The sequence below is a fragment of the Papio anubis genome, chromosome X, assembly GCF_008728515.1.
Source record: "Papio anubis isolate 15944 chromosome X, Panubis1.0, whole genome shotgun sequence".
Lineage (NCBI taxonomy): Eukaryota > Metazoa > Chordata > Mammalia > Primates > Cercopithecidae > Papio > Papio anubis.
This window is the reverse complement of record NC_044996.1, coordinates 38,549,802-38,576,851: the sequence shown is the minus strand read 5'-3', so window position 1 is coordinate 38,576,851 and position 27,050 is coordinate 38,549,802. Positions and strand designations below refer to the sequence as shown.

Here is a 27,050-nt window from a genome sequence, read left to right as displayed (position 1 = left end):
CAGCCACGTGGAACTGTAAGTCCAACAAATTTCTTTCTTTTGTAAATTGCCCAGTCTCGGGTATGTCTTTATCAGCAGCATGAAAACAGACTAATACACATATGAAGCAACGATACACTCAATGACATGCCTTCCCAAAGCTAAAAAAAAATTAAAAACTAGTAATAACTGACAGCGCTGGGATTCCAAACTCATGTGTCTTCAAAATCTATGTTCTATGTGTGATTTTCCAGTCCTCTAACACACTACCGCTACCTTCTGTCCCACATCTCAAATATTCTATCCCACTGCAACCACAAACCAGGGTCTGAAGAATTCTAAATCTCCTAACAATATCCACACACACCACCAAGATTGCTTCTTGCAATAGGAGGCAGAATGTAAATCTTACTGCTAGGTTCAATTTTTGTTTCAGACAATAATGAACACTATTATAAAGCCCTCAGCTGTTCCTAATTTACCAATTCAAAATTGTTTCATCTGAGATGACACACAGCTTTCTCGGATACTTAAAGAGATGGGCTGTTATTACTTTTTCAATATTTTTAACCAATTCAATAAACAAGAATTAAATAAAATTAGTCAAATAAATTTTGTCTAAAGGAGGATAACATCTTATAGACAAAATCATTGTGCTGAGTACCTGTCAAGAACTCTGAAGGGTCAGATTTTACCCTACTTGTAAGCCAGTATGTTAGCCTAACACTGTTGTATAGATGCTAGCAGAAGACATGAGACTCCTGTGTGAGAGACAGAGCCCTTTATTGCTCACAACACAGCAAGTGGCATGAACAGCATATTTGGCTCAGTTCCCCTTACTCCCCAAAATCTCACAGGGGCAACATTGGTGGGCCCAGATGGATGCATACACATGCAATATTATCACATTATAGGAAAGGAACCTGAGCTGAGGGAACCCAAATCTTTTATCATAGTAAGCATGCCTGCCTTTTGTTCTAAGGGAGACATTATCTTTATTTTATTGGACTTAATTAAGCATGATTGTCTTTTGCTTTTGGAGAGAAATACTATCTAATTCATCCTGCCTTTGCTTTGGTTTGTTTTTGTTTTATTTGTTTGCTTTTTAAGAAAGTATCTTGCTTTGTCGCCCAGACTGGAGTGCAGTGGTGAGATCACAGCTCACTGCAGCCTTGACCTCCCAGACTAAAGCGGTCCTATTGCCTCAGCCTCCTAAGTAGCTGGGACTACAAGCATGCACCACCATGCTTGGCTATTTTTTTAAGAAACAGGGTCCTGGCCGGGAGCAGTGGCTCATATCTATAATCCCAACACTTTGGGAGGCCGAGGAGGGTGTATTGCTTGAGTCTAGGAGCTTGAGACCAGCCTGGGCAACATGGCAAAACCCCATTTCTACAAAAAATACAAAAAAATAGCCGGGTGTGGTGGCATGGACCTATAGTCCCAGCTACTTGGGAGGCTGAGGCAGGAGGATCACCTGAGCCTGAGGAGGTTGAGGCTGTGGTGAGCCGTGTGTGCCACTGCACTCCAGCCTGGGAAACAGAGCAAGACACTGTCTCAAAAAAAAAAAAACAAAAAAAAAAAAACAAAAAAAAAACAAAAAAAAGGGTCAGGGGGACAGGGTCTTGCTATGTTGCCCAGGCTGGTCTCAAATTCCTGGGCTCAAGCAATCCTCCTGCCTTGGCCTCCTAAAGTGTTGGGATTACAGGTGTGAGCCACTGCATCCAGTCTGCACTTTGTTCTGAAGGCAAACAATATGTTTATCTTGCAAAGTTGTTCACTGTACCAACATCATTGAAAATACAGTTCAGAACACAGGGCAGTTAGTGCCTCACTTGTAAGATGTGCAGAAATACGAAGCCATGGTGAACTGTCTTTGAACATTACCATTCCTTTTCCAGCAGGGCTTAGAAGTTGCAGCCTAACCACAGAAAACATGCAAGGTAAAATATTCAAATATCTTAATATCAAATTATCTGTGGTCCTGCATTTCCAGAGTCTGTGACAGAGGCAAGCAAATTCTGATCCTCACCTTGCAAGCCTCATTCTCCATATTTGCCAGGTAGCATCCTGACTTGACTAATAGCCTTTATCATCCATTCGACAAAATTCCATTAAACATTAACTATAAATTAAGCATGAGATGTTAGGGTAAACCAAAAGGTCAACCAGACACCAACTCTAGGTAATATCAATTCTTACTCCACTCCAACACCAAATAATTCCTGCTTAGATAGTAACACTTCAGTGAAAGAATGCAAAAAGAAAAACCTCCATTTAGTTCTACTAAAATTGTAGTTTCTATAATATAAAGCTCTTGTGGCTAGACCAATACAGCATCATCCTTGGGGTATGTCACAAAGTTCACAGAAGTCTCACTGACTAAAAAAGAGGGGAGACGAACACTAGACTGGATCTGAACTTCATTTCTGAATCCACTACTACCTATTAAATAGTGCCAAAATCACTTAATTCCTCACTATTTCAGAGCTATTGGTAACGACTAAATATTCTGCAACAACCTAAAATCCCTAGAAGAAATAATCAATAGAAATGAAGGGAAAATTGTCGATTTGTACATAATGATAGGTAATGTTCATAAAGATAGAAAATAAAATGATGGAAATTAGACCATTATATTCATTTCTTGTAACATAAAAAATATATAGCAGAAATATGTCTCCAGGAGAGTGCATAAAATCAACCAACTCAGATACTTATTTCCTAACATGAAAAAGAAATAAATTTTCTCTATTCTTTGGTAACTATTAATATTATTACTCAAAGTTGAGCAGTTACAGTATATAAAATCTGATTAATATGTTCTTAAATGTTAGCAATTCCTCATCTATTTTTCTTTCTAAAAGAACTGTTAAGGCTAGAAACAAAAGCAGCAAGAAAACAGAAGGCACCACAGTTGTCTATCGATGCAAGGATGGAAAGTGTCTTTGAAACATTAGAGACTGATATTGGATGGAGCCTGATGGGAAATGACAACCCCATGGCTCTGGCATCTGCTTCAACAGATGCCCTTTGCAAAGACAGGTGATTTCTTGATTCAGTATTCCCTAGAAGGGTGTTGTGCAGGACAAAATAATGAACAGTCTGTAACACTGAGACCTTGTTGAACGAGTAAGATGTATGGATTACAGAATTTGTAAGCTACTCCATGATGAATTAAAATTTTAACCGCAAGTGCTGCAGAGAGAAAAAATAACTTGTAGACATTGGGAAAAAATGCTTCAAAGTTAACAATTATGATAAACAATAACAAGCAGATCTCACTGACCTGAAGCAACCAATAATGGCAGGCTTATTTTGAGCACAGGCACTTTGAGAAGGAAAGGTGCAAACAAAAACAGATATTGAGATATTGCAAGGGGAAACCACAGCTGCTAACCAGAGGGCAGATACGTGCATGCTCAGTAAAGAAAGAACTGTGAGTCTTGTAACAATTAAGCCACGTGGAAAGACAAGACCTTATTTAAAAGAAGAGGGGGGGGCAGCTCTATGCAGAGTTATCTGTAGGAAATTCTAGTAAGTTTTTCAGTTTCATCAAGAAATAATGACTAATGAATCACTGTAACAGCATTCAAACATTAAAGTGATATTTAAGAATGGTACTATACTTCGACCATTATAAAATTTATTATGTTTGTCATTTCAAATCAATGTAGTATTACTTATTAAATAGCTATTGAATAACTATATTTTCAAGACAAATACTATTGCTTTATCACATAACTTTTACTAAAATAAAATCCAGATGGAAGAAAAAGATAAACATGAAAATCAAGCTTTAAGAAAAACATTATAGTGACTAGTCACCTAATATTAGAATGGGGAAGGAGTTTCAAAGTGTTAATATAAAGAAAGAATTCACACACAAAAGATTTCTAGGTTAAGTTACATAAAAAGAAGGAAAAACTTCAGTCTATCAAAAAGCAAAAAGATACCAACAACTCATAGATAAAACCTAGGCCAAGGACATAAACAGTTTGAAAAACGAAAACTATCAATGACCAAGATGCATATGAAAATATCTTCAACCTCACTGTAATCAAAATAAATGTAAAAATTATGATAACATAATTTGTTCAGGTGCGGTGGCTCACGTCTGTATTCTCAGCACTTTGGGTGGTCAATGCCGGAGGATCACTTGAGGTCAGGAGTTCAAGACCAGCCTAGCCAACATGATGAAACCCCGTCTCTACTAAAAATACAAAAAATAAAAATAAAAAATTAGCCAAGTGAGGTGGCGTGTGCCTGTAGTCCCAGCTACCCAGGAGGCTAAGGCAGGAGAATCGCTTGAACCCAGGAGGCAGAGGTTGCAGTGAGCCAAGATTGTGCCACTGAACTCTAGCCTGGGTGACATGGTGACAGAGCAAGACTTCATCTCAAAAAAATAAATAAATAAATAAATAATTCATTAATCAAATGTAAAGGTTTTTAAAGATATTACTTGGTGTTGGCAAGGCTATTTTGAATTAGGCACTTCCATACATCATTGGTGGGAATACAAAATGAGGTAACTTTTCTGGAGTGCAATTTGGCAAAGTGAATCAAGGTCCCTAAAACTGTTCATAATCATTGATCCAATAATTCAATTAATAGCAATTTTTGATTGAAACCTAATAGCGATATGTAAAAAATATGCATATTTCAGGATTATTTAAAATAGTAAAAAATTAGAAACAACTTAAATGTCCAACAATAAGATAAAGGCTAAACAATTTTTACATCCTTAACATGGAATATCCTGTAGCCTTTAAAAATCATATTATAGACTAGATTTCTTAGTTTGGAAATATGCTCACAGTATAATAACTAGAACATTTAAAATGTAAAACTATATACACCAAATGCAGCAATAGTTTTCTTTAAAGATCCTACATAAATTTATAAAGACCTACAGGTATGTGCAAGAGGATGAGTGTTGGGAATATAAAGGAAATATACCAAAACATTAATGTTTATTTAAGGTTGCTGGAATAAGAAGCAATTTGTATTTTCTTCCCTATGCTTCTATTTTCCAAATTTTCTACAATAAGCAAGCACCATTTTTGTTATATACATACAAATGGCCAAAAAGAATATGAAAAAATGAAAAATATGAAATGTAAAAATACTCAACATCACTAAGCATCAGAGAAGTACAAATTAAAACAGACAAAATTTTGAGACAGCCAATGTACCACCCTACACCAGTCAGAATGGCAATTACTAAAAAGTCAAAAAATAACAGTTGATGAGGATATGGAGAAAAGGGAACACTTATATATTGTTAGTGGGAATGTAAATTAGTACAACCCCTGAGGAAAACAGTATGACGATTTCTCAAAGAACTAAAAATAGAACTACCATTCCATCTAGCAATCCCACTACTAAGTATCTACCTAAAAGAAAAGAAATCATCCTCTTTTTCTAACTGGAACCATGGAGGGTGTAGAAGAGAAGATGAAGAAGGTTCCTGGTGTGCCAGAAACCCTTAAGAAAAAGTAAAGGAATTTTGCAGAGCTGAAGATCAAGTGCCTGAGAAAGAAGTTTGACCAAAACATGCTTCGAAAGGCAAGGAGGAAGGTTATCTATGAAAGAGTGAAGCACTGTCACAACGAATATAGGCAGATGTACAGAACTGAATTTCAAATGGCAAGGATGGCAAGAAAAGCTGGAAACTTCTATGTACCTGCAGAACCCAAATTGGCATTTGTCATCAGGATCAGAGGTATCAACGGTGTGAGCCCAAAGGTCCGAAAGGTGTTGCAGCTTCTTCACCTTCATCAAATCTTCAATGGAACCTCTGCGAAGCTCAACAAGGCTTCAATTAACATGCTGAAGATTGTAGAGCCATATATTGCATAGGGGGTACCCAAATTTGAAGTCAGTAAATGAACTCATCTACAAGTGTGGTTATGGCAAATTCACTAAGAAGTGAACTGCTTTGACAGACAACGCTTTGATTGCTCAATCTCTTAGTAAATATGGCATCATCTGCATGAAGGATCTGATTCATGAGATCTATACTGTTGAAAAATGCTTCAAAGAAGCAAATAACTTCCTCTGGCTCTTCAAATTATCTTCTCCATGAGGCAGAATGAAGAAAAAGATCACCCATTTTGTAGAAGGTGGAGATGCTGGCAACAGGGAGGACCAGATCAACAGGCTAATTAGAAGAATGAGCTAAGATGTCTACCATGATTATTTTTCTAAGCTGGTCAGTTAATAAACAGTACCTGCTCTCAAATTGAAAAAAAAAAAAAAAAAGAAAGAAAAGAAATCATTATATTAAAAAGATACCTGCACTTATATGTTTATCGCAGCACTATTCACAATAGCAAAGATAAAGAATCAAGCTAAGTGTCCATCAATGGAAGACTTGGTTAAAAAATGGCCTGGCCAAAATGGTGAAACCCCGTCTTTACTAAAAAAAGTACAAAAATTAGCTGGGCATGGTGGCAGGCACCTGTAATTTCAGCTACTCAGGAGGCTGAAGCAGGAGAGTTGCTTGACCCTGGGAGGTGGAGGTTGCAGTGAGCCAAGATCGTGTCACTGCACTCCAGCCTGAGTGACAGATCGAGACTCCACCTCAAAAAAAAAAAAAAAGTGGCATATATATGTATACGTACATATATGTGTATACACACACATGCACACACACACCATGGAATATTACTCAGCCATAAAAAAATAATAAAATCATATCTTTTTTTTGAGAGAGGGTCTCACTCTGTCACCCAGGCTGGAGTGCAGTGGCATGATCATAGACCACTGTAGTCTCCATCTTCTGGCCATAAGCAATCCTCCTGTCTCAGCCTCCCAAAGGCTGGGATTACAGGTGTGTGGTACCACACCCAACTAATTTTTTTATTTTTAGTAGAGACAAGGTCTTGCTATGTTGCCCAGGCTGGTCCTAAACTCCAGAGCTCAAGTGATCCTCTTGACTCAGCCTCCCAGAGTGTTGGGGTTGTAGGCATGAGCCACTGTACCAAGCCAAAATCATGTCTTTTGCAGCAACATGGATGGAACTAGAGGCATTATATTTGAAATAACTCATAAACAGAAAGTCAAATACCACATGTTCTCACTTATAAGTGGTAGTTAAATAATGTGTGCACATGGACATAGACAGTGGAATAAGAGACACTGGAGACTCAGAAACTTAGGAGGGTAGGAGGGGGTTGAGGGGTGAGAAATTACCTAATGGGTACAATGTACACTATTCGAGTGATAGTTACACTAATAGTCCAGACTTCGTCACTATGTAATATATCCATGTAACAAAACTACACTTGTACCCCCAAACTTATAAAAATATTTTTTATTATACTTTAAGTTCTGGGATACATGTGCAGAATGTGCAAGTTTGTTACATAGGCATACACATGCTATGGTGGTTTGCTGCACCCATCAACCCATCATCTACATTAGGTATTTCTCCTAATGCTATCCCTCCCCTGGCCTCCTACGCAACAGGCCCATGTGTGATGTTCCCCTCCCTGTGTCCATGTGTTCTCATTGTTCAACTCCCACTTATGAGTGAGAATATGTGGTGTTTGGTTTTCTGTTCCTGTGTTAGTTTGATGAGAATGATGGTTTCCAGCTTCATCCATATCCCTGCAAAGGACGTGAACTCATCCTTTTTTATGGCTATATACTATTCCATGGTATATATGTGCCACATTTTCTTTATCCAGTCTATCACTGATGGACATTTGGACTGATTCCAAGTCTTTGCTATTGTGAACGGTGCTGGAATAAAGATACGTGTGCATGTGTCTTTATAGTAGAATCATTTATAATGCTTTGGTTATATAACCAGTAATGGGATTGCTGGGTCAAATGGTATTTCTGGTTCTAGATCCTTGAGGAATTGCCACACTGTCTTCCACAATGGTTGAACTAATTTACACTCCCACCAACAGTGTAAAAGCGTTCCTATTTCTCCACATCCTCTCCAGCATCTGTTGTTTCGTGACTTTTTAATGATCATCATTCTAACTGGCATGAGATGGTATCTCACTGTGGTTTTGATTTGCATTTCTCTAATGACCTGTGATGATGAACTTTTCTTCTTATGTTTGTTGGCTGCATAAATGTCTTCTTTTGAGAAGTGTCTGTTCATATCCTTTGCTCAGTTTTTTATGGGGTTGCAGTGAGCCAAGATTGGACCACTGCACTCCAGCCTGGGCAACAGAGGGAACCCCCGTCTCAAAAAATAAAAAGTAAATAAATAAAGTAATTAATTAAACAAAATCATGCTTTCATGTAACTTGTTTTTTAAAGCAAAAAAAAACCCCTAATATCTGAATTGTTATGATTAGTCTGATTAATGAAGTAACCAATGGCAAAACATGTATCTTGACCATCACTAGTACATCAGAAATTGATGATGTTCAATTAGTTTTGAGGCAGGAGAATAGGATCTGGAGGCAGGGCCATTTCACGCTGACTTCCTGGAACTAAACTGAAAGGAAAACCCTAACTTTCCACACCTAAGTAACAAAAGAACAAGAGACTAGGCCCTTTGCAAACCCCCACTATTTCTGCATGGCAGATGGGAAATAGAAAGCATCTCTGATTGGTTGCTTTTTGTAACCAATCAGACTTTTGCATAGGAGTGTAACTTTGTAACTTCACTTCAGCTTCTGATTGCTTGTTTTTCGCAACCAATCAGACTGACTGCAGGCCAAGTCTTCATTAACACAGCAGTGCAGCTTTGTAACTTCACTTTAGGCTCTGTTCGGTCGCTTTCCACAACCAATCAGATTGATTGGGGCCATCACTTCATTTATATGAGGTGAACACAAAGTGGCCAATGGGAATCCTCTAGCAGGGTATTTGGACCCAAGAAGATTCTATATTGGGTCTGTGAGAGGCTGCTCAACCTGCTCCCACCCTGTAAAGTGTATTTTCCTTTTCGATAAATCTCAGCTTTTGCTGCTTCATTCTTTCCTTGCTTTGTGCACTTTGTCCAATTCTTTGTTCAAAACACCAAGAACCTGGACACCCTCCACTGGTAACAGTTTGATCTTTCTGCCTAAGTCAAGGTCAACTAGCCACAGAAAATCAAGTAGATCTGTGTATACAATATACATTTTATTTGCATGTTAAGATATGTTAGTACCTTTCTACTGCATGAGAAAGGAAAGTCTAATATAATACGAGAAAGGTCTGCATCAAACTGACTCTCCAGGACAACTTCAGCAGCCTTCGGATTGCAAAACAAAAGTAGTCCTTCAGAAGAGAGGGAGAAAAAAAAAACAAGTGCAAGCCACTGTACTAAACAAAACTAATTGCTTTATCTTTGATTTATTCAGATTAAGACTAATTTTATAGCTACATACTGTACCCCCTAAAATAATACTGTATTTAGAGAGCAAGGACCATCCTTACTTGAGTTATCTGATAGCAAAGCACTAACCACTGAATCCTGAAATTAAAAGCAATTTAGAATAAATTGACCAATTAAAAAGTAATGACAAATTCCACAAACTGGTCCAAAAACATCCCATTTGTTTACATTAAGTGGTCAAGCAGCCCCTACACATCAGCACGGTGGCAGCTGCCAGAAAGACCAAATGGATTCAGATGGTTTATTACTAACACAGACAGAGAAGGCATATCAGCATGGTATCAGCTCCCCATGTCCCTAGTCCTACAGGAGAAACCCAAACTGGAGGGACTAAATGAAAGACAACACACACAGTGGGTTGCTCTGTTGTTGAGGAGTCAATTCTAGACTGCAGCTATGTCATTTTATAGTCACAACTGTGCCTGAAGGAAAGTCCCATGCCTCACCAAAATGAAAATGGGAAATAATAAGCTGCCTTGAGGCAGCCTCCTGTAAGATAGAGAGGTGGATAATAAATGGTCTTGTGACAGTTCCTCACAAGTCTATCTTACCATGTACCAAGGAGGATCACAGAGTATTCCCCCAAGACTTGAGACAGATTGTGGTTGAGCCATGCCTATGTGGCCTATGTGGGAAAATGCAAGATCACCAAGGTGCCATGGCAGAGCCATTCTCCTACACACAAATAGTATAAGAAATCAGTATATAAAATTATCACACTCTTTCCCATAATTTAAAGTTTAAAAATTTGAGAAGCATCTATTATAAACTATTGCAGAGAGTCATAGCATCGAACCAAACATTGTTGAGAATTTATACAGAGAATGCATTATCCGTCCTAAAGAAGTTTAAATTTCTCTGGGGAGAAGAATGTAAAGTCAGGAGCACAAATGCACCTGGTTGTTTATTAATATTAAACAGTAACTTAAACACCTAATGATAGAGGAATGGTTAAATAAGTTATGGTGCATCCATATATTTTTCTTCAGTGGAACAGTGGCATAAGGAAAACTTTCCGAAAGAACGACATAGAAGAAGAGTATACAGTGGACTACAATGGAAAGATGCTTAAGGCAACAATATTATATTGATAAATGTGAGAAAGTTTAGTCATTCATGAGGCTTTTTGCCAGAGAAGAAGCAGTGACTATGGAGAGCTGCTGTGAGTGCCTTTAAGCTCTGATCCTACTAAGGATGATAAACTTCGTAACTGAAAGGTAGCGGATTCCGGGATCTTAACTTTGCACATGGCAAATGGTGGAGAGCAGACAGTAAGAGGACAAAGACCGACCAAGACATGCTAAAACACAATTTTAAATAATTCAGAGCTATACTACTGAGAAAACTCCTAAACCTAATCATGAAATGTCCATTTATCTCTCAATTTTTCTGGACTTCATCTACAAACATGATTTTCAAAATAAAATTTGTTAAAAGAACATATTAATCCTCAAAACATTTTGTAATTTAGTATTTTCAATGTCAAACTTATTTAACATCATAAACAGTACTTTCAAATCAATTTTAATGAATAGCTAACCTAAATATTTTTAAACAGCCAGCTACTCTAAAATAAAAACATATCTAGTGGCATAGTATAAGAATATATAAAAACTACAGCAAATTTCCAAACTGTTAAAGCTTAATACTCATATCACTCATATCTCTGCTTATGAAGCAATAACAACGCATGTCTTTTCTCTAATTTTTCATTTTTAAAAATAACAAAACAATAAAAACAAAAATCAGGAAAACAATGAGAGGTTCAGATACATACCCTGAAGAACAGGGTATATATTTATGAAGAAGTGGAAAACACAGAGGAAAAGCAAAGGGACAAATTGTGCAGGGGGTCAAAAAGGCACCCATGGCAAGAAGCAGGCTTAACTGAACAAAATATGCTGAACAACTACTATGTACCACACACTGTACTACTAGCTATTGGAGTGGCGACAAAGTCACTATACTCAAATAACTCTAAAACCAATAAAAAGGGAAGTGCAAACAAATAACCCATATTTCTTTAATTCAACAATGCATATTTTCTTCTAATGCTAACGTTTTTGAAATCTATGTATGCATTTACTGAGGCGGTGTTTATTTGTCAGAAAAGTTATTAAATTGATGGTGCATACTAGGGTGAAGGAAATATATTCACTGCAATACAAAATCACAGCAGCTATAATAGAGGTATAGAGTAATCACTGTATGTAGAAGATGAGGGGTAAGGGAAAAGACAAAGGCATGATCTGGGATACAAAGAATCAATAGGAGTTTACCAGGTAGAAAGCAGAAGGATATTAACAGAAAAAAAATATTTAAAAACCCTGAGGCATGGAACAGCATGATACTTTCAATGAGCAGCACATATTATAGTTTGATAGGCTGGAATATAGAGGTCCGAGGCAGTATGAGGCTAAACTGAAGTGCAGGTAGGTCAGGAACGCAAACTGGGTTCATCTTATATTAAAAAACCAAACAATATTATATACCATGTTAACACAACAAAGGACAAAAACCATATGATTAACTCAATAGAACAGAAAAAGCCTTTGACAAAATCCAACACCCTTTCATGATAAAAACATTTGAAAAGCCAGGTATGAAAGGGAATTTCTTCCACCTGATAAAGACCATTTACCAAAAAAAAAAACCAAACAAACAAAAAAAACAAACAAAAAAAACACATAGCTAACATTATATTGAATGGTGAAAGACTGAATATATTCCCCCTAAATTCAAGAACAAAAGAAGAATGTCCACTTTCACAGCATCTGCTTAACATTATTGAAACTAGAAGTTCTAACAGGGACAATTAGGCAAGACACAGAAATAAAAGGCTCCAGATTTGAAAGGAAGTAAAACTATCTCTATTTGCAGATGACATGACATAGAAAATCCTAATGAATCCATTTAAAAGACTACTAGAACAAACAAGTTCAGCAAGGTTGAAGGATAAATGATCACTTATAAAAATCAGTTGTATTTTCTACATACTAGCAATGAACAATCCAAAAACTAAATTTTTAAAATTCCAACTACAACAGCATCAAAAACTACAAAATAGGAAACTACAAAATAATGTTAAAAGAAATTAAAGAAGATATAAATAAATGAAAAGACACCCCCTATTCATAGATTGGACAACTTAATATTGATAAGATGGCAAAATTCCCCCAAATTGATGATTCAACACAATCCTTTTCAAAATCCCAACTTGCATTCTGCATTTTCCAAAGAAATTGTGTAGCTTATCCTGAAATTCCTGCAAGGACCCCAGAATAGCCCCAAAAATCTTGAAAAAAAAATGTTGGAAAACTCACACTTCCCAATTACCAAATTTACTACACAGCTACAATAATCAATACAGTGTGGTATTGGGTTAAGAACAGAAATATAGATCAATGAAATACAATTGAGAGCCCAGAAATAAATCTTGACATTTATGGTCAACTGATTTTAAACAAGGGTGACAAGACAATTAGATGAAGAAAAAAATGATCTTTTCAAAAAATGGTGCTAGGACAACTAGATATCCACATGTAAAAGAATGAAGTTGGACCCTGATCTTACATGACACAGAAAAATCAACTTAAATAAGCAGTGAAGCTAAATGTAAAAAAATGAAAGAGCTAAAACTATAAACTCAAAATACATAAGGATAAATCATTCTGACCCTGGGTTAGGCAATGCTTCCTTAGACATGACACAAAAAGCACAAGCAACATAAGAAAATAGATAAAATGAGTGATATCAGTATGTTTTAATTTTGTGTTTCAAAGTAGATGAACGAACAGAATAGGAAAGAAATATTTGCAAACGATACACCTGTTAAGAGACTTGAATACAGAAATTTAAAAGAAAGAGAGAAAAAAAAAAAACCTCTTACAACTCAGTAATGAAGACATGAAGACAACCCAATTAGTAAATGGACAAAGGGTCTGAATAGTCATTTTGCTTATGAAAATATACAAATAGTCAATAAGCACATGAAAAGATATTCAACATCATTAGTCATCAGGAAAAGTCAAATCAAATCCACAATGAAATCCTGCCTCAGGCTGTGCACAGTGGCTCACGCCTGTAATCCCAACACTCTGGGAGGCTGAGGTGGGTGGATCACCTGAGATCAGGAGTTCAAGACCAGCCTGGCCAACATGGTGAAACCCCATCTCTACTGAAAAAAAAAAATACAAAAATTAGCCAGGCGTGGTGGCGCGCACCTGTAATCATAGTTACTTAGGAGGCTGAGGCAGGAGAATCACTTGAGTCCGGGAGGCAGAGGTGCAGTGAGCCGAGATTGCATCCTTGCACTCCAGCCTGGGCGACAAGAGCAAAACTCTGTCTCAAAAAAAAAAGGAAAGAAATACTGCCTCACATCCACTAGGATGGCTATAAACAAAAAGATAAAAACAAGTGTTGTTGAGAATGCAAAGAAATTGGAATTCTCACATACTGTTGATGGAAATGTAAAATGGTGTGGCCACTTTGGAAAACAATCTGACATTTCTTTAAAATGTTAAACACAGAATCGTCATATGACCCAGCAATCTCACTCCTATGTATATAACCAAGAGAAATGAAGACATATGGCTACACAAGAAACATGTATATCACTGTTCACAGCAGCATTATTTATAATATGCAAAAAGTGTAAACAATCCAATTATCCATCAACTGATGAATGGATAACCAAAATGCACAATGGAATATTATTCAGAAAGAAAACGAATGAAATACTGATACATGCTACAACATAAATGAACTTTGAAAACATAGTAAATTAAAGAAGCCAATCACAAAAGGTCACATCCTGAATGAAGTCATTTACATCAAATGTACAGTTGGGGTAAGTCTATAGAGACAGAAAATAGATGAATGGTTGTGTAGGGTTTGATTGGTTGGGGAGGAGGCAGGGAGAATGGGAAGGGATTTATTTGTACAGGATTTCTTTCAGGGGAGATGAAAATATTCCAAAACTAAATTATAGTGATGGCTGCACAGCTAACAACCAATAAACAATATACTTTAAATGTGTCCACTTTTGGTCTGTGAACTCTCAATAAAGTGTTAAAAAGAAAAGAAGTAGGCCAGGTGCAGTGGCTCACCCCTGTAACCCCAGCACTTTGGGAGGCTGAGGCAGGTGGGTCACTTGAGCCCAGAAGTTCAAGACCAGTCTGGGCAACATGGTGAAACCTTGTCTCTACAAAAAAATACAAAAATTAGCTGTGTATGGTAGCACACCCCTGTGGTCCCAGCTACTCAGGAGGGCTGAGGTGGGAGGATCACTTGAGCCTGGGAAGTTGAGGCTGCAGTGAGCCATGATTGTGCCACTGTACTCCAGCCTTGGCAATACAGCGAGACCCTGAAAAAAAAAAAAGAAAGAAAGAAAGAAAATAAAAGTAAAGAGAAAAGAAGTAGATATAGAATAGAAGCCAAGGCCCTTGGTCCCCTAAAGTTTCACAATTTCACTGAAAAATCACTGAAATGAGGAAAAGGCATATACGTTTATTTAAAGTATATATATGGGAACCCTCAGAATTAAGACCCAAAAGAAGAATTGCCTATTTTACACTTAGGTTCAACAAAGTATGGACAGCCCAGCTGTGCAGAAATATGACTGGACAAAAATAATATGATCTAAAGCTGACAGACTGAGTGGGGAAACCTAGCAAGGCCTGTCTACCTATTAAATAGATTATTCTAGGCCTCTCTGAGCCTGTATTTCTTTCTCTGGCTGTGGGCATGGCCCTCTCTGGAATGGGGGTCTTAAGACCTACAGTCAAACAAGTTAAGTCCGATCATTTCTTTGTGGCCAGTTTTTACACAGAAAGGCAGAGGGGAAATTCGAGTACTATTTTTAGGTCTTATGGCTGGCTTTCAGGAAAAGGGGTTCTGGCTTCTATGATCCTCCTTGGGGAAGAGGGATTCTAGTTTCTATGGTTAGCCTTGGAGAAGAATGGGACCGAGAGACAGGAGGGCAGGACAAGGTCAGTGCAAAACTTCTGCTTCTGAGGCTGCTGCTGAGGCCTTCATTTGGGGATATTGTTTTCTGAGCCCCAACATAGGTAAGGATGGATCTGAAAAAAGATAACCCATATGTAAAAACAGGAACACGGAACTCCACCTCACACCATACACAAAAATCGATTCCATATGAATTAAGAACTTCAATACCAAAAACAAAACTAAAACTCTTAGTAAAAAATGTAGATGAATATATTTTACATGTTCTTAAATAGGACACAAAAATAATTGACTATAAAATTCAAGACTGATATATTTGGCTGTATTAAAATTTACAAATTTGTCCATCAAAACAACCCTCAAAAAGCAAAAAGGCAAGTTATAAACAAGAAGATATTCAAAATATACAAAACAAATGATTAGTATAAGGAGCATTTTTTTAAACTCATAGAATTCTATTTTTTTTAAAAAAAAAAAGGACAACCAACCAACAGAAAATGGGCAAAATAAATGAAAAGTTATTTCACGGTACAGGAAAGACATATGACCAACAGACATGTGAAGAAAGGTTAACATCATTGGTGATCAGGGGAATGTAAATCAAGAAAGACTTCATCGAAATACCATTTTAAACACACTTGGCCAAAATTTTTAAATTTGACAATACTGTTTTGGAGGGCACATAGATTCACAGGATCTCCTATACATGTCAATGGAAACAGAAATTATAAACCGGTTTGAACACTGACATACCATATAACCCAGCAATTCCATTTTCAAGTATATACATAAGAGAAATCCTTGCACAAGTACAAGAGACATGTATAATATTGTTGATAGTAGTGCTATTCCCAAGAGAAAAAGAGGGGGTGAATGAAAATGGGTATCAGTGAGGAAGTGAATAAAGGTGGTATACTCACATGATGCAAGATAACACAGCCATTCAAAAGAATGAACCACAGTTTTACATAACAATTTGGATGAATCTTAGCAATTTAATTTTAACTAATAAAATATAAAAATTACCACAGTTAAAGCATAGTGTATGTATTACCTTTTTTAATGTTCAAAACAAGGAACAAGGAAATAAGATTTTGAAACGTATGGTTTGAAAACTGGCTACTGGCTTGAAGGTGTTTTAGTAACATTGTTTTAGTAACATGTTGCAATCAGATTTGCATATTATAAAGAATGGTTTAGCTACAGTGTGAAGGGCTAACTAATTGAAGTTGAAGAAAACTTGAGGCAGAGAGATCATTTAGGAAACTACTGACAGGTCCAGTTAAAGGTGAGGAATAGAGAATCTGAACAATGACACTGAGAATAGAAAGGAAGGAAACTGATTTGAAAGCTATTCAAAGAGTTATGACCAACAGGCCTTAGTCCCTCACTAGATATAGAGGGTGAGGGAAAGGGAAGAGTGGAGAATACTTCCCAGGTTTTAGATCTAGGTGACAAAGGGGCCTAGGGTGAATAATGAGAGTTCATTATTTGACATACTGAGTTTGAGGAGACTCTGAGATATCAGCATTCATGTAGTTTCCTCCCTCTAAAATTAACTATAAAATCTGATGCCTCCTCTTTAAAGGCCGATCCTCCAACTTCTTTATAAAGCCCCGCTCTGCTGTTGCAACAACCCAATCAAATGTCATCTCTCCCTCTTTGAACTTACGCGGCACTTTCCATTTATCTTACTCTAACCCAGGGTTTCTCAACCTTGGCACCATAGACATTTTAGAAAAGTTAAGTCTTTGTTGTATAGGGCTGTCCTTTTCATTGTAGGATGCTTGGCAGCATCCCTTGCCTCTACCCACCAGATGTCAGCAGCAACCCCCAAACTGTGATAATCAAAAATGTCTTCAGCCAGCTGTGGTGCTGTAGGACTATAGTCCAAGCTACTCAGCAGGCTGAGACAGGAGGATCACTTGAGCCCTGGAGTTAGAGCCTGTGAACAGCCACTATATTCCAGCCCAGGCAACATAGCCAGGGCAACATAACAAGGTCTTGTCTCTTAAAAAAATAAAAATAAAAATAAGTCTCCAGATACTGTCGAATATCCTCTGGAGGCAACTTCTCTAACCCTACCCTTCCCTACAATGAGAACTACTGATCTAGGAAATAATAGGTATATGAGTTCTTATTTTAAACCATTATGAAATCATTAACTCACTGAAAGTAGCAACTTTACAACCTTTACAAAATATGGATATGACAAATCCATTCTTATATACTCACTAGGTAGTTTAAGGACACAGTCATCTATGTTTAATTTACTATTTCTAATTCACAAATACTTTAAATGTAATTATTTCCCATTGACATAGACATGCCCAACCAAGTAGCTCAAAATACTAAGGATTTACATATTGCAATTATTTTTTTAAGAAGTGAAAAACTCTAGACTCTATACCCTAGATTCTCTTAGGAACATAATCATTAACAAAAAGCCATTTCTGAGTGAAATCCAAATTCACAAATGTTCTAGAATCGGTTCGTCTCCATATGGTTCAAAGAAAAGTTTACGTCATAGTTATCTTACACCTGTCTCTTGTCACCTTGAATCTCTAATATTCTACTGAGACAATTAATTTAAAGATAAAGTGACAACATTCTCTGTCACAAATTATAAAAGACTACATAGAATCAAGTGTTTCTGAAAAGGAAAGAACTTTTCCTCAAAAAATTTGATATAAAAATATATTAGAAAATATCCACTGTTGAATTATCCATTACAGTCCATTGACAGGTATTCTGTTAATGGAATGCTACTGATTTACATGAAACAAGAGAAATGTAAAGATTAAACATTACAGTTTGACCTTCAGCAGATTGAGTGCACTAGTTGAAAGTGAGAGTACATTACATTACATTAAATGATGGTTCCCTGGTGTGTAAGGTATTTTTTTCTATAAACGAGAAGCAGACAACCCTTTCTGAAACTTTCCAGATAACTGATTATAACAGTATTACAATGTTTTAAGAAGCACCCAAATACACTCAAAGTGTAGAGAAAAAAAGAAAACTAAAAGATTTCCCTTTCTAGGTCATGACGATAACTATCCTCTGCAGAATGGGGAGGTGGGTATCATGCAGTTAAGGCATGTCACAGAGTGGGCTGCTAGGCTGAGCTGGGAGAACAATACGCCTCTTTTGCAAAGTTTCACTGTTGCCTAGGAACTTAAACAAATGGCACCTCCCAGCAAATCAATTTTGTAAGCCTTCAATTATCTTTATTTGTAGTAAGTCTCCCTAGCATTACTTCTTATGTTCTCAATGAGGTTCTGGATCTTGTCTACCTTCATGCCAAATAAATGCTTCAGAATTTATATCACAAATAATCTAAATTGAAATATCAAATTTAAACCTTAAGCAAAAGTATTCCACTAACTCCAATTTTAAAACATCCCAATCAACCACTTCTGTTCTTATACCTGTCATGCAACAAATACCTAACCTAACTTTTCAGGAGCTTTCTCAAACTAAATTAATCCCCTCTAAAATTAAGCCTTATGCCACAGTTCCATATCTCTTATGTGTACAGCATATTGAAGTATATTATTTTGAATACTGTTATATATTATAATGAAATTCTTTTCTAATGGTTATATTACTGTACACATTTGACTATTGTATAAACCCTTTAAGTACAAAAACCATGTCTCTTTCTATTAGCCATAATCATGTTTCCAAAGTTGGAGTTCAATAAATGCTGAATGAATCTATTCTAAAACCATGAGAAAGAGAGGCATGATAGCTATGCAAATACACACAAAACAAAACACACCATACCACAAACGAAAGGTATATAACTTATGAAGTTAAATAAGCATTGGATTTTCAGAATAAATAACCTATTTATTGGCACGGTGTTTAATAACTGCATTTTTATAAAGAGATAATGTGTTACAATGGAAATAACATTAGGATAGCACTGGAGTTGAAAAACCTAGGCTCTGACCCACACACTCAGCCAGACTCACCATTTAACTTTGGACAAATCACTTAACCTCTCTCAACCACAACAAGCAATTACCATGTACTCTGCCAAGCTCACAGGGTTATTATTAGGATACAATAGGATAATATATATCAAAGTACTTAGAAATGTATAAAGAGCTGTATAAATGGTATTATCTTAATGATGAATGTACCCTTCAATTAAAGATAACATTTTATTTTAAATGAAAGAAATTAAGGGATAACTATTTATGCTGTAGAACTTATCACTCAATAAATCAGAACAAGGTTCAGTAATTCAGATTCAACCTATAGCAATTAAAATAGGAATCAACTGTCAAAAATGTGCTTCACATTTGATTTTTCAGGAAGACATTTATTAAATAAAGCAAAGCAGATATCTGAATAAGGCCACAAAATCACAATCATGAGCTCATTCCACTAAATGCACTGCGAGGACCTTCACCTCACAAAATGAAATGCTGTGTTTATCTGGCTCCATTTTACAACCTGATACAATGCACCATGCCCTACAGTTGAAAAAGTGAACCAGCCACGTAGGAAATACTAGAGTTGACTCCTGGTTTACAGGAAAACACGTGATTATCCAGGACATGGCACAATCTGATGTAAGAATTCCTAAATCTGTTTCACAGACCTACTGCTCATGTATATAAACAGGTATAAAGAAGCAGAGGGAGCAGCTGCAAATAGGCTGAAACATATCCACTTATTTGTAGCACTGGTGACAGAGTCAACTATGCAAGGTTTCAGGATTTGTTTGGGTAACCATTAAAATCACTTTCAAGTCAACAAATTATCATAGTATCCAGATGGACCAAAAAGTTCTATGCAATTTCCCTTCATCTTGTCAAATCGACCTACCGACCATGTCGGAGAAGACATTACAGCAAGAGTCAGCTACTTTACTGAAATGGGTTACCAACTTTCTGATCGCTATTTTTTGTCCTTATGTGGGTGAAAATTCTAATCAAGGAGTATCTGGAAGGGAGATCTACTCAAAAAGGTCATTAATCTCCAATCACCAATTGGAGATTCAAGTAAATTAGCAAACTCCCCCTTTTAAATGTTAATGTCCTAGACAGGCTGCCATAATCATTTACCTGAGCTCTATCCCAATAAAGTAAGGGGAGTGAGGTTTGAAGAAAAGTGTGATGGGGACAAAGGGAGGGGGCAAGTGAAGAACAGACACTAGAAATGCAGAGAGAGGTAAAAAGACACCAAAGATAAACTCTGCAAACAGCTGCCTAAAATACATTTTCCCTCATAGGAAGCCTGTTAGCAGAGAAAAGATTCTGCTGCTGCATGTTTGGGGGGCACCATTTTCTTCATGTAAATTTATCAAACAATCTGAAACAATTTTTGAGTACTTAGTTCCTAGTTTTGGTTTTGACTCTCTTGACAAGTGGCTTTAAGGTTAATATCTAAACTTTTATCAATGTTCTTACTCACTCAAAGAACAAATATTTCTTGAGTGCTTCAAAAATAAACAATTTTAGGGTTTCACAGTCCTGAGTACATATTAGAATTACCTGGGAAGATTTTTTTTCCTTAAGTTCCTTGGCCCCTAAGATTCTGATTTAATTGGTCTGGGGTAGGATCCAGGCAGGGTTAAAACAAAAAACAAAAACCAAAAAATCTCCTTTGTAATTGTAATGTGCAGCCAGGGTGGAGAACCAGGTGTCTATTTCATCTTAACGTAAAAAAACCTCTCCCCACTTATTTTGAAATGTATTAATTTCTCCTTATTCAATATTGTTTCACCCAGATTCTCACCACCTCTCACCTAGATTAACATTAACCGCTTCTTAGCTATTTTCCCTTTCTCTTGTCTCTTCCCAATGCAATAAGGAATGCTTATCTAACTAATCAGTTTGGTTCTGAAACATTATTCCACTAAGAGTCATTTTAAGTATAACAAAATCACCAATCAGATCATTTTCATCAAATAGAGAATATACTGTATGTGTGTTCCTGTATGTATGTGTGTGTATATGTACATATGTATGTATAATCTCAAACATGCTCTATTTTTCTTCAGTTCCAATGTACCTGCTTTCATTTACACATAATGAATAGTGGTCTCTTTACATTAAAAAATACTGCCCCTAAAAATGTCATGGCTAAATTTTGTCAAAAACAAATGGCAAATGAGTCACCCAAAGATATCTAATTTAAATGGAAAAAAAAGAGCAGCACAAGATCTGGTTTACTCTGATTTTTGAAATGTTCCCACAAGAAATGCTCATTCAACTGAAGAGAAAAAGCAAAATGAAACTTATGATGAATGAATGTTTACCATGAACAGATATGGCTCTGCTTTGTGTTGAAGCTTGCCTCAGAAAACCAACTGAAGGTTTAAAAGCCAAAGGCTGTAACTGCATCAGATGATATTCATATTTATGAGAAATATTATCAAATACAATAAAGGGAATATATAATGAGAAGACTGAACAAGTATATGGTGTATGCCCTGCCTTTTAAGAGGCTCTATTTCTTCTCAGGGGTAGCAAGACAGAAACATAAAAAGAAAATAAAGCCAGTACTGCCAAGTAAGTGGTAAAGACAATAAGTACCATGGGAATTCAAAGAAACAGGAGATTCCTGTGGACTAAGGGAGTTGCAGACAACTTCTTGGAAGAGCTGGGGCTTCAATAAAATTAAATAAATGGAGAAAAGAGGGAAATCCCAGGCATACAGATGATCTTGTACAAAGATGAGGCAGAAATGCACAAAATATATTTGAAAGACAGAGAGTGGACCTAGTTGGAAGAGAGGATTCTATGTGGGAGCATTTTGAGGGACAAGGTTGCAACAATAAAGTGGAGCCTAACAATGAAAGCCCTGAATGCCAAGCTAGGATGCTTAAACTTTGTCCTGCAGGTGGAAGAATCCTTTATAGGTTATAAAGAACAATAAGCAAAAACAAAAAGAAGAAAAAGAAAAGAAAAAAATCACTATAATGATGCAGTCTGAAACTGTTTTACTTGAAGCCTTTGGAGAACATACCAAGTTGCATAATATCTCGCTAACAGTCATGAATATGTGAACACATTATTTAGGAAATCTGTTCTGAGTGAAGGAGTAAAAACGCAAACATGCTTTACAAAATCTAAAATCAGTGGTTGATTACACATTCATAGTTCTTAGGATAGTTCCTAAAAGAATCACGGGATGGAAAGCTTCAATTTTAGGTTTTCCTCCTCTCCCCACCTTGTTCCAACACAAATACTTTGATTTAAGATCTAAAAACTGAATACAACTGAAATTGTCTTGTTTTGAAAATAAGAGGTATTTTCTACTCCTCATTATGGGTGAATTTACTTACTATATTGTTTCAAAATCACGACATCTATTAAAATAATTTTGGCCAGGATTTATTTCAGCAAAGCAGATGAAAACAGAAATAAATAACAAATTTAAAGATTACAAAAAGCAAAAAAAAAAAAAAACAAAAAAAACTTTCATCAAATCAAGACATATCTAAAATAATCCAGCATTGGTTTATAAGAGAGTGTGTTCCTAACAAAAAACGCCAGCCACAACAAAGACTACCAGAGAGTATATGAAGAACATTACAATAGCCAATTTCTCATCCAAAATGATAAACCTTTAATCCACAACTCCCTAAGGAATGGAGTTAATTTTTTCTCAAAAATGCCCTTAAAATTATTGGCTTTCTACTATAAAAATTAAGACTCTAAGATAACTCAAAGCAAGGATTAGCTTTCTTCTAGTAAGCAGACATGCAAGTGATTGATGATTTAATTTGCCACTGCAGCAAATACTAATTTAACCACCACTACCTTCTCAACACCAGGAAAATGAAAAATCTCAGTCTTTAAAGGCATACGTGACAAGAAAGAAGTCAAGAATATCCTAGGATGATTAAACCACACAAAAAAGCCATGGCAATCCTGCTGCTGTACTCTGAAAAAGGATATGCCATTCTTTCAGGCACGTATGCCTTTAAGGAATATGTAGAGATTAAGATTTTTGTGTACGTTTTAGTTTGGTTGGGTTTGGTTTTCCGGGAAAGATGGGAAGATCGAGGAGAGTTGAAAGAAGTGCATTAAGGAAGGTGTCAATGCCTCCCTCCCACCCAAACTGGGGAAACTCGCTTCAACAATGATGCTCTTTCACCCCTAACATCCCACCAGTTTCCATACATCCTTGAGGCAGCATTCCGCCCCTTCCCGATTGCTTGCTTTGCCCCTCACGTTCAGGAGAACTGGCTGCCCCGACTTTGTTAGTCTGGCAGCCCCCGCGCACCCGCCCAGACCTGCAGAGTCCAACAACGCAGCCACGCAGCCACCCACTTCCCGCACCTCCTCCTTCACAGCCAGCTTCCCCTCCCCCCGTCCTGTCACCTGCTTGGGTGGTGTCCGTCAGGTCGTAGCCACTGCCCGGGAAGTCTCGGAGCTTCCGACCACCGAGGCTCAGGATGCCGGAGTTGCCCGCCTCCTCCAGGGCCCGGTCCAGGCTCCTCACGGTGTGCTGAGGCTGCAGGCTACCCGGGTTCCACGGCGGCCCGTTGGGAAACGGCTGACCGAAAAGAGTCGGTACCGGGATGGGGACCACCAGGGTCCCGCCGCCGCCGCCGCCGCCGCCTCCCCCTCCAGCCCCGCCACCTCCCCCTCCGGCCGTGCCACCGCCACCGCTACTTCCACCTCCACCACAACCGCCGCCCCCACTGTTACCACCTCCTCCCTGACTCGCCGCCATGTTCCTGGGAGAGAGAATAGCCCCCGACAATACTGTCAGCCTGTGCCGCGAGTGTAAGGGGTTCTTAGGACGCATGCGCAGGCTGGGGGCGGGCGGCGGGGCAGGGGGGGCGAGGTAGAGAGTGGGAAGGAACCAGGGGGCGGGCTGGGAGGAGGTGTTGGATAGAGAAAAGATGATGTTTGAAAGTGCAGAACGCTTGCTTTAAGAAATGTATGATGAGAAGAAGGATGCTAAATCCCGGTTCTGCTGCTTTGGGTACCAAAATCTTGCGAAACGACATCAGGCGAACTATAGGTCATCTGGGCTGTATGTCCCCAAATCGCTAAGTTGCTTCACTGTTTCCGTTCTGCAAAACAGAAACAAATATGTGAGCTAGGGATGAAAGGGATTCGTTTCAGAATATACAGAAACAGCACTTAGAAGGGCTTTGGGGCAGCTTATTGAGAAGCTTACTGCAAATGCCTCAGGAATCTTTTACAGTGTTAGAGAAACCCTGGGGAATCATTTGGGGAGGGAAATGAGTGCTGTGTTGAGTTTGGGGCATATATGGATTTCTCCATAGTTTAGAATTCTATAATAGGAAAAGATTTGTAGAATGTTTTCAAGGAAGCCTCTCGTTTCAATGTATGTAAGTCTCAGTCAGACTGTTGCCTTCCAAAACTTGGAAGAGTTATCCACATTCTGTTCTATCACTCTTTGAAGTTGTGCCAAGATCTCCAAAATATCTCTAGTTTCTTCTCCTCCTGTCAGTATTGCCTGATGAAAATCTCTTTGATCATCAAACAATCTTAAAGTTTATTTCTGAAATACAGATTTTGTTTTTAGATGGAATTCTGAAGATTTAACCCTGGGTATTATGAAGCCAATCGATCCTGAATTTTAGGAGTTCATTCTCAGAACCTGAAGATATTTTTAATGTAGAGGACATAGAGAAGAAAGTTCAAAGTCCTTTATCTGGCATTCCAGGCCTCCGTAATTTAACCCCAGACTATCTAGCCGGGTTTATCACCCAACCATTTAGGCCACTGCCATCCCTTTACCCACTACCCTCTCCACTCTCGATCACAGTCATTCAAATCTTTTTCACTAGTATTCAGTAAAGTTGACGAAGAAAATTATCAGAACGCTTGGACATATTCACTTATCATTGAATATCCTATGTATCTCTTTTACACCCATTTCAATTTGAGCAATGTGTCAGCAGTCTCATTTTTTAAGAGAAATCTCCACTTCAAAAAAGTGTATCTGCCATAGGCTCTACTTTATAAAAGGTTACAGGAAAGAATTACAACTTGGCTAAAATGCTTTGTGGCTATACTGGTTAACTAAAATGATTATGTCATGAGAAATTACATTCACCACATGCGTGACCCAGAAGAAAGAAAACAGAGAATCACACTCTGTATAGTGAATTAGCAAGTGAGATAAATTATTAAAACACACCGGTGTCAAAAAGGCATGTTGCACCTTATACCTCATCTTCCTTAATCTTAAATCAAATTATTAATTAATAATTCATAATTAATTGAGAACTTCAGAATTAAGATGAATGAGAAAGGACACTAAGTTCATTAGTTAAAGAAAAGATTAGGAAAGAAAATATTTTAATAATTAGTCAATGAGAATTTTCGCAATTATTTAAAACAATGTATTGGACTCCAGGAAAAATATGTCCTATCAGGATACCTGTCCAGTGAAAAAAGGCATATACAGCCAAATTTAAGAAGGAAAATAATTTTTCAAAAGGTTGAAAGATAATCTAAGTAAGAAAATGGGACGCTTATTAAGTAAGCTATGTATACATTAAAATCAGACAAAATAACATGTTGTAGAGCTCTTTGACAAGAACACCAAGGCCAAAAAATTTAGAAGAGAGGGCCTAAAGTTTAGAAATTTTTTCTGAACTTTTAACTCCCTGTGCAATACTTGGGAAAATGACTTAAAAGCTCGGTACTTCAGTGTCTTCATATGTAACAATGGAAAATAACAATAATAATAATAATATTTTTAAAGTGCTTGCTACTTGCCAGAGACTGCTTTGTATATACTTGTCTATCAATCCTCATAACAACCTTATAAAGTAGGTACTATTATTCTTCCATTTTATAGATGAGGGAAAATAGTACATACCTCACATATGATTGTGGTAAGAATAAATAAAGTCATACATGTAAAGTGACAGGCACATACCTGACATTCATTCATTCATTTAATAAGTATTTAAGGAGCAATTACTCTGTGCCAGAAACTCTCCATGCCACTAATACTATAGCACTGGGCACTCAATAAGTGTTAATCTCTTTACTACACCTCTACTCCTTCAAAAACTAAAATAATAAAGAACATTCAAAATGTAGGAAGCCAAGGAAAAAATTAGTAAATGTCCTGATAATTGTGGGTAAAGACATATCTGACATATTGCATGAATTTTTTGGTTCAGTCTATACTAGAGGATATTTTACACTGATTACCACTGCAATGCAATCCCTGAAATGACACATTGGTGACTGGTTGAATTACAGCCAGCAGTCAGAATTATCCAAGCCAAACTTACAAAATATATGTTGGTAAGTCACCAACTATATGACATATACAAGGAGAACGGGGGGAAAGTAGGGGAGTTTTGAACAAAACATGCAGCCTCTGCTAAATCACTGGCAGACTCCAAATGTAATTTCTGTTCAAAAGAACTCTAGAGAGGATTTCTGAAATTCCAGACCAGTTTATATTCACTGCTATTCCAAACAAACACTTATAAATATATGGGGAAAGAAAGGCACAACCAAATGTCCAAAGCTACAAATTCTATTAAAGGTCAAGATTATTGGGCTAAAGTACAGGATGTTCTTACTAATCTGTAAATAAATCAAATGTGAGATATGTTTTAGCTCAGGATCCAGAAAAAGGCAACCAACCTGGAGATTAAATAGCTCAAAGTATATTATGAATTTTTAAAAATCTTGATCAAGACACAGGAAAACAACATGAAAATGTCTGTAGTATGTTTTTTGAAAACATCAGCTCAACTAAATGCTAACTTTAGGGGAAA

General features: G+C 37.2%; 1 protein-coding gene and 1 pseudogene across 2 annotated transcripts in view; one reads left to right on the top strand and one right to left on the bottom strand.

Annotated features, from left to right (window-relative positions):
- The window catches only part of LRCH2 (leucine rich repeats and calponin homology domain containing 2), a 128,160-nt gene extending 104,122 nt beyond the window's left edge, over positions 1-24,038 (bottom strand). For both annotated transcript variants that reach the window (XM_017954220.2, XM_009198164.3), the window contains exon 1: positions 23,647-24,038. In XM_017954220.2, coding sequence (XP_017809709.1) covers positions 23,647-24,001 — 355 coding nt within the window. In that variant the 5' untranslated portion in view covers positions 24,002-24,038. The remainder of the gene's footprint in view (positions 1-23,646) is intronic.
- On the top strand, positions 5,305-6,163 carry LOC108583829 (annotated as a pseudogene).
- Positions 24,039-27,050: the final 3,012 nt, after the last annotated feature.